General features: G+C 33.6%; 1 protein-coding gene across 2 annotated transcripts; it reads left to right on the top strand.

The window, feature by feature from the left end:
• On the top strand, positions 1–9245 carry LOC109600455 (acetyl-coenzyme A synthetase). 2 transcript variants are annotated; one of them, XM_020016607.2, is made up of 8 exons: positions 1–376; positions 3805–4000; positions 4840–5073; positions 6542–6850; positions 7171–7304; positions 7360–7549; positions 7611–7800; positions 8232–9245. In XM_020016607.2, exons 1-8 carry the CDS (start codon positions 66–68, stop codon positions 8675–8677), a joined length of 2010 nt encoding a protein of 669 aa, XP_019872166.2. In that variant the 5' UTR covers positions 1–65; the 3' UTR covers positions 8678–9245. The 2 variants fall into 2 exon arrangements, with proteins under 2 accessions (XP_019872166.2, XP_049819248.1); XM_049963291.1 differs by having other exon boundaries at positions 246–380; positions 3809–4000.
• The last annotated feature ends 34 nt before the right edge of the window (positions 9246–9279 follow it).

Below are 9279 nucleotides of genomic sequence, written 5' to 3'. Positions count from 1 at the left end.
TCTGGCACCACGTTCACAACCGCTACCCGTCAATCGTTGCGAGCGAGCGCGATCGCAACAACAACATGCCATCCGAAAAGTCCGTTTATCAGCCGCATCCGTCGGTCGCAAAAAACGCGTACGTTTCGTCTTTCAATCAATACCAAGAACTGTACCAGAAGAGCATCGACAATCCGGAGGAGTTTTGGGGCGAGATCGCCCGCCAGTTTCACTGGGAAACGCCGATCGACATTAACAACTTCTTCAGGTACAACTTCGACATAAGAAAGGGACCGATTTATACAAAGTGGTTGGACGGCGCCACCACCAACATCTCCTACAATCTGTTGGACAGGAACGTGAGGAACGGACACGGAGACAAAATCGCATATTACTGGTAAGTGACCCAATTCGCCCGCGACCAAAGAATTTCCATTATTGTGTGGAAATTAATTGAATATCGAATGCCTGCATTAATGCTGTCTCATATTTCGATTACTTTGCATATTTACAACAATAGACACTGAACGACGAAGCTATTTTTTTCTAAATACCACTTAATAATCCATTCACACAACCACCATTATTTAATTTGGTATAATTGCTTTCTAAATTTTCCCGACTCAATGACAGTCCTTCGTGAAAGCAGCATTACGTATCCGTAACCTTCGTCAATCATATTTCTAGTCGGCTTCGTCGGAAAAGCGTACAATTCCAAATGGTTATTGATTTTTAAACCATAAACCAAACCGACGGATAGCCCAGACGGTTTGCGCACGCTTGTGTCTTTCAAATGTGGTTGGACGAAACGATACGCGCCACTTGGTATGATCACCTTTGCCTTCCTGTAATTTTACGATGCGGATTGTATTTGGGAATCTCCTGATTTAGTTGGCGATTAGATGGTGTGAAATACTGAATAAATGTTTATTATCGGTGCATGTAAATATACTAATAGATATTTTAAATTCTATCATCACAATCAGATTGATATGATAAATCGGCCAAAAATTAAAGATTAGTCTGACTAATGTAATTGATACTTGAGAATTAATTTAAGGAATAATTTAGAATTATCTTTGAGTAGTAAATTGACTATTTTACCGACGAATTTGTTCATATATAAAGTGATTTACCGAACGTTTTCGTTAAAAATTAGTGATAAAAACAAAAAGATACTAAAATTTACAATTATAACTCTAATTTCCGGTTTCATTGTTTGTTATTTTCAATGTTTTCAACACCCAGTATATTTTTGATTTTTTAAATTCTACATGTTATTGCAAATAAAATAGCTACCCATGCCCTATACCGAAACCCCATTATTATTGAATTATTAATATTTTTTCTTAAAATTATGACAGATTGTCTAATTAAAATGACTCTAAAACCACCAATTTTAAAACTAGAAAGTCCATTTTTAACGTACATGTTTAACAAACATTATGCTATAAGGAGTCATTATCAGTCAAACTTATAATTAGAAGTTTATGGAAAACCGAAAAACACATTGATTTGAAATGTTTATATCAATTATAACTTGAACCTCTTTTCTAATTTATTTTGATCATAATTTCATTTCCGATTTCGCCGGAAGTGTCATCAATTTTGTCATTTTCAATGGAACACTCAGTATGGATTTTTATATTCTACATATAATTGCAAATAAAATGGCAATATCATATCCTATACCTAAATTCAATAGTTTTTGAGTTATTAATTTTTTTCCAAAAATTTTGACAGATAAATGATCCAACCAAACTGTCTGTAAAGCCACCAATATTGATGCTAGAAAGTTCATTTTTGACGTAAATGTTTACCAAAGACCTTCCTTTAAGGAGTCATTATTACTACTTCCAAATTTTATACAGGGTGTCCGTTTTATGAATCTTAAAACATTTATAAGATTGTTCTTTTCTATAGAACACCATATATTAAGTTAAATATTAACAATATTAACAAAAATAATGTTGCCTACTATCAGTACACATAGACATGTTTAGGAAATAAAATGAACTGTAACTGGATTTTATGTAAAAATAACGTTCATTTTTCTATGTGCACTTATAGTAGTACGCTTATAACAATGGAAATGTTTCTTAATCTTTTATTTAATTATACTAAAACATACCTTTGAAAATAACGAATGTTTTAAAATGAACATAATTAAACATAAATAACGAACACCCTGTATAAAATTTGGGAGTACTAATAATGACTACCTTTTTGATGATTCTTGGTTAATGTGTATATTAAGAATTACCTTCTCAACATTAAAATTGGCGGTTTTACAGACATTTTAGTTAGACCATCAATCTGTCAAAATTTTTGAAAGAAAGTTAATAACTCAAAAACTATTGTATTTATGTATAGAACATGATATAGACATTTTATTCGCAAATACGTGTAGAATTTAAAAATTTTAAAAATACAAAGTTTCTATGGAAAATAACAAAGTAGGTATAACCCCCTGCGAAACCGCAAATGAAATTTTGTTCAAAATAATTCAGAAATGTAGTTCAAGTTACATTATAATTGTAATAAAAATTTCAATACCTTTTTTCATGCTTCATAAACTAACGAATAAGTTAAGTGAGTCACCCTGTATGTATGTAAATTTTAAGTATAGAATTTGGATTCTATCACTAACGAATATGTTAATGTAATGATAGTGTTCTAATCACAATAAAATACTAATTGTATTAATCTATCGAAAATTATATAAATATTGATTTATCGATTGTCGCAGATGGTATCCTTGAATCAATAAATTGCAATGCATCTAATAAATTCCAACCGATTATTTATTTTCTAATATGATTTAATTGTTTTACTTTGCAAATTGCAAAATTTGTTAATTAATCTTTTATTAGAACCATGAAATAATTGTTATTGAAATTTAGTTTCCACAAAATATAAGACAATTTACATAATTAGTGGAATTCAAATTAATTTTTTTTATTATTCAATTATTCAACACTTAAGGCAAAATTTAATTTACGTTATTATTCCCTTGTTTTTATTTAAATTAGAATTGTTTACAACATTGAATAAAAAATACAAGGAAAATTTTGTATTTGTTCGCAGTACATTTTATGTTATAAAATTGTTAATATGTTTCGGTTTTATTTTTTATGGGCATAATTATAAAAATTAAACATAAACTTGAACTTCGTTCCACTAAATACATAAACAGACGTCACTTATTTATAAGTTGTATATCTACAACAATTATGGTAAATTATCAAAATTAATATCTATTATTATAGTGCGTTTATTTATTATTTGAACTCACCGACCTTGCTAAAAATCATAATAGTTAATTTAACTAAATGTTTTATCAGCTTTCTATCAAACATTTTAAAACCGAAATTTCAGTTCCAAGCAATAGTGATGAAAAATTGCGATGTAACCAAAACATCCAACTCAGAGCAGAGAGAAAATTTAATAACAGTCAAATCGCCGTCCTCAATTTAGGTACTCGTATGATTTGTATCCGTTAGATCGATTATGGACAATTTTCCCATGCAAATTGAAGTAATAATTCATTTGTTTGAACTATACAAACATCGATGCGGTTTTCGTGTGTGCTTCATTTAATATTTACAAGATTATGTAAAGGATTTATTTAAGTAATTTCTGACCTTCAGGTCACCACAGTGCAGTTCAAGGATATTGTTTTGTGGTAAAAATTAGGTTGTATCTTAATAATTGTTGTAAGAATTTCCTGTATTACTCAGTCTTAAACACAACAACCAGTTCATCAGAACTAAATATTTCACCTTCAACCTAATTCACTAAAGTTACCTGTATTTTTTGTTTCAGGGAGGGAAACCATCCAGATGATTACAGCAGACTGACATACAAGAAACTGTTGGAAGAAGTATGCAGGTTCGCCAACGTGCTGAAGAGCAAAGGGGTCCAAAAAGGAGACCGTGTGGCAATCTACATGCCCATGATCCTGGAGGCTGTGATCGCAATCCTTGCCTGCTCCAGAATCGGAGCCGTTCACTCTCTCGTCGTAAGTGGCGCAATTGTTTCCATAAATCCTGATCGGTATCAACAATGTACCGTGTGTCAGATCGATAGTAGAAAAGTGCTAAGGTCTAGGACAAGACCGTGACTTTGTCTTTGTCGTTGGATGTTTTTCATGTGCAAAGTGGGTGCGTTCACCATTCACTTTTCGTTTTCCTGCTAAATCTGCCACTCGGTTGTCGCCTTGAGATTGAAATTCGAGTCGCCCTCGAAAAATAGATCGACATTTCCGCTTGATACGCATATGCTAATTTCAGAATACGAACTAGTTGGAATACTCTGTCCTAATTTAAGTACAAATATGTAAATTTTTGAATCGGTCAATTATCGTTTGATCTAATTTTACCGATTCTAGCAAATTTCACATCGGTTCATGGTCAATTTTGAATGGAACTGAATATTTTGGTGCAATTTTTTAAATTATCGAAGCTGTGGCAAGGTGCATTATTGTTATTTTTCGAATGATTTGCTGAAATCGGTATTTGCATTCAATCGGAATTTTTAAAAGTATATATCAACCAGGGTTTAAACAGTGGAAATTAACGGTCTGTTTAATTGCGTTAAATTTGCATTGTACAAGACAATTAACAATACATAATTGTTATAAAAACCACTTTTAAATTGAAATTTGTTTCAATTTCAAAGAAGTCTCAATGTCAATTACTAAACTTAAGTGTTACTTACATAATCTGTTATATTAATGAATATTATGTGATAATATTCATTAAGTGCTTTGAAAACTCGCTAGTTTAAACCACAATGTCGCTTTTCGATAATCAAACACGACAAAGTAATTAAATAAATTATGATTGTTGTTCGGTTTAGTTTGCAGGATTTTCAGCCGACTCTTTCGCTGAAAGAATTCTGGATTGCCAAGCCCGTGTTCTGATTACCACCGATGGCGTGTGGAGAGGTGAAAAGCTCCTGCAACTCAAAAACATCTGCGACCAATCCATGGCGAGGTGTGCCCAAAAGGGACACAACGTGGAGACCTGTATCGTAGTCTCGCACCTGGAAAGAGTCACCGCTCCTAGTGGAACTCAGCCGAAGAGCAACAAAGTGAGTGTCAGAATTGGTTAACAGATGTTCATTGTTATTTATTTATTATTTATTACAAATACACATACACTTATGACGATTGCCGAGGTTAAAAGATCTCCTCCGTATCAAGTTACGTCGTCGAAACATCTTTGTTTGTTGTGTACGGATAACTCTTTGTTTTGTCGTTCTCGTGTTTATGTGTTTTTGTTTGAGCGGTTTCCAGAAGTCGGCCAAAGCTGAAATAAATATGCCGCATTGCAGCCATTCGGCTGCAGCAACTTAATTTTTTTTCTAACAACGATTATTTTACATGTAACGCTTCTGTTTAAAGTATGTGACAACACAAATGTGACCTTCATGAAAATTAATTAGCATTTTGCACTGCATCAATTTAAACAGGAAAGTACACATGTATTTTATCGGAAGTTGTGCGATGATAAATAATCTAAAACGTTGCTCATCCAGTTTCTGAGTAATTATTTGAGTCAATTTTGTAACTTAAGTTGTTTTGTTTGAGGCGTTAGGCAAATTATTGTATAATTGGGCTGATAAAAGGTTAGTGATGACAATTACAAATACAAAAAGAAACTTAAAACTATTGTTAATTGCCAATTATTCAAGGAGAAATTCAGTAATTTCGTGCGAATTTCCTCGCGTACATTTTTTATCGTTGCCTAAAAATTACGTGTAAAAAAACTATTTACAAAGCAGTAAACACAGATCAAATTTGTTTTAACAATATTTACAAAATACAACGATAATATTTTGACCCAATTGGATAATCGGAATTATATAAGCCTCAAATACCCTTCAGAGGGGCACTTTCTGCAAAGGAGAATCCATGTTATCAACAAAGGTCGAAAGTTCAAACAGAATGCGACCGTGCGCTGGTAACTTTTTCAGATGACCGAATTCGTTGATAATATCTGGCTCACGTGATATTACATAAAATAAAATTTTGGATGTTTCCGTATTTTATCATCTATTTAAGGCATCGTATGAGTTTGTCAGACAATTTTTCTACTAATTGTAGATCAATCAAGATTAGCAATCTGATTTTAAACGAATAAAACACGTGTAAAACAGATTAAGTTAATATATTAGTTATTTCACAAAAAGTTATAATCAATTGTTATGTAACATTATGATTCTCTGATGTATAATAATGTGAATAATTAATGTAATAAACAAAGAAACATTACTGACGCAACAAAGTTAATTAAATACTTAATTAATTAAAGTGACAAATATAATAAATTTTAAACGTAAAATGAACATTTAGTGCATCTAAATACAATAGTTTTATATAACGATTAGGTTTTGGGAAGAGAGTGGAACAATTGATTAATAAAACTAGTGTGAATACTTCTTCTATATATTCTAATTTTCATTTCCAATGATTGAACACAGTATACAAAAATAATCACATTATGACTATATTGTATTTAAAAATATTTAATAAGTTGTTAATAAACATTTTTTCTAGACTCCAATGCAGAAGGGTCGTGACATTTGGTGGCACGATGTGGTACCTCAAGCATCCACAAGCTGCTATCCAGAATGGATGCAAGCAGAAGATCCCCTGTTTATGCTCTACACAAGTGGTTCGACTGGAAAGCCGAAAGGTGTCCTGCACACCACCGGTGGTTACCTTTTGTACGCCGCCACCACATTCAAATACGTCTTTGACTACAAACCCAACGATGTGTACTGGTGCACCGCCGATATTGGTTGGATTACTGGACACACCTATGTGGTGTACGGACCATTGGCTAACGCCGCAACTTCAGTGTTGGTGAGTATTATTATTTCCTGCTAAATTGTCAGTCATAAAATATTTTTAATTTGGCATATAGATAATTTGTCTATTTAAAAAACACATTAAAATTTTAAAACAATCACGTAATTGTTCATGCTTATTGCTGTTGATAGTTCCTTAGACTCATGCATGACTTTTACTTCAAGGACGTTCCCTTCAATCGATTTTAGTTGTTTTTAAAAATCATGTTTTAGGTAATTTTGTAGCACGCGACATACAAAATTATCAGTAAATTGATTGTAACAATTTACTAAACAAATACTTAATAAATATTAGTAATTATTTATTCATTCTAGTACGAAGGTACGCCTTTCTATCCCGACAACGACAGATTCTGGTCTGTGGTGGACAAATACAAGGTATCCCAATTTTACACTGCCCCTACCGCAATTAGAGCCTTAATGAAATTCGATGACGCCTTAGTTAAGAAGTAAGCCCACCGTAAAAATAAAACCCAAGCCACAACTAAACAACCCTAATTACAGACATAACTTATCCTCACTGAAAGTATTGGGATCGGTGGGAGAACCCATCAACCCCGAAGCCTGGCAGTGGTATTACAAACTGGTCGGCCAAGAGAGATGTTCAATCGTGGACACGTTCTGGCAAACCGAAACCGGAGGACACGTCCTCACACCCCTTCCGGGTGCCACACCCATGAAACCCGGAGCAGCTGTAAGTAAATTATTTTCTCCAACATCGATTCAGATTTAATCATATTGAATTTGTTGTTTAGTCATTCCCGTTCTTTGGCGTCCAGCCAGTGATTCTGGACGAGTCTGGCAAGGAAATTAAGGGTGAGGGGGAGGGATACTTGGTGTTCGCACGTCCATGGCCTGGCCTAATGAGAACTCTCTTCAACAACCACGATCGATACGAGACAACCTACTTCTCGAAATTCCCCGGTTATTATTGCACTGGCGACGGTACGTACACACATTCCCATTAAATTACTTTTCGGACGTGCTTAGAGACGGAAATGTCGGATTTATGAATTTTTCTAATGGAACCGTTTTAGTTTATTGGATTTGTGGAGTAGAATTCTCGACATACATAACTTTATTGATCCATAAAAAGTTAGTGCGCATTTTTATGGTGTATTTGCTAAGCAAATTTCATTAATTGTTATCTAAATGTAGCTTATAAAGAGAGTTCTACATCATGTTAATCCATTCAATGTTTATGTGGTCAACATTCAGATTAATGTCATTGTTATCTAACATAGTAAATTAGGGCAAAGCAAAACATTATTTTAAGAATTAACTGCTGTCAAAGATCAACCAGCCATAAATCTTACAAGCAAACAATTACTCATTCCAGTAAAATGTTACTGAATCATTACGCAATATTTTATTAGGTGCAAGAAGGGATGCGGACGGCTACTTGTGGGTAACGGGACGTGTGGACGACATGTTGAACGTGTCAGGTCATCTCATGTCCACCGCCGAGGTGGAGTCCGTCCTTACAGAGCACCACGGCGTCGCCGAAGCCGCTGTCGTCGCTCGTCCTCACCCGGTGAAAGGGGAATGCCTGTACTGTTTCATCACGACCACCGACGTAGCCAAATTCGACGATAAACTGATAAAAGAACTCAAACAATTGGTGAGAGAAAGGATAGGACCGTTTGCTCAACCTGACGTAGTACAAAATGCCCCCGCTTTGCCAAAGACCAGATCTGGTAAGATTATGAGACGTATTTTGAGGAAGATTGCGGTTAACGACAGAGACGTCGGAGATATTAGCACCTTGGCCGACAGCGGAGTGGTTGAACAACTGTTCTCATCGAGACCGGCGAACGCCTGAATAAGTACCGACTCTGCTCTAGCTTAATTGTAGGCTTAGGTGTATAATGAATGTGATTTAAGGAGACGCACTGTCATAATATATTTAAATAACCAATGCAAAACAGATAACTGCTGGATTTTACATAGGAAATGACTTACTTAAACGAAGTAGCTGTATAGTATATTCTGCTACGTTACTTCTGCACCAGTTACTAGAAAAATCTTTGTTTAATATATTTTGTTGCATATTTTGTATATATTTATTGATATAAAAATTAATTGTTAAGAATTCTATTTTTCGATCAATCTCATGACATCTGTTGTATATTTTGTTGATCATTAAATTTTAGGCAATAATTGAAATGAGCACTAGTTGATACTATAAAGAGAAAATATTTTTAGCGGAATTTTTAGATGTAGTAGCACATGATTATGGGAGACTGCATTTAAAATAAAACTTAAATGAATATTGCCTTCATAAAAATACATATCATTCCATTTATCCATTTTTTGTATAAATGTATGTATATATATACAGTGTATATTATACTTAAACTTTTGAGCAAATAAACATGTTGATGTTACAAGTCTGTCTTTTATTTAAAACAGGAAATAAATAAA

The sequence above is a fragment of the Aethina tumida genome, chromosome 2 (assembly GCF_024364675.1).
Source record: "Aethina tumida isolate Nest 87 chromosome 2, icAetTumi1.1, whole genome shotgun sequence".
In the NCBI taxonomy this organism is placed as follows: Eukaryota; Metazoa; Arthropoda; class Insecta; order Coleoptera; family Nitidulidae; genus Aethina; species Aethina tumida.
This window is presented reverse-complemented; position numbering and strand designations above follow the sequence as displayed.

What these genes read in the sequence shown, in the direction of transcription:
- LOC109600455 (XM_020016607.2), top strand. Translation starts at nt 66, where the DNA reads ATGCCATCCGAAAAGTCCGTTTATCAGCCGCATCCGTCGGTCGCAAAA. An exon ending in GAGCCGTTCACTCTCTCGTC is followed by an intron (nt 4,001 to 4,839) that starts GTAAGTGGCGCA and finishes TGTTCGGTTTAG; the next exon opens with TTTGCAGGATTTTCAGCCGA. An exon ending in TTATTATTGCACTGGCGACG is followed by an intron (nt 7,801 to 8,231) that starts GTACGTACACAC and finishes ATATTTTATTAG; the next exon opens with GTGCAAGAAGGGATGCGGAC.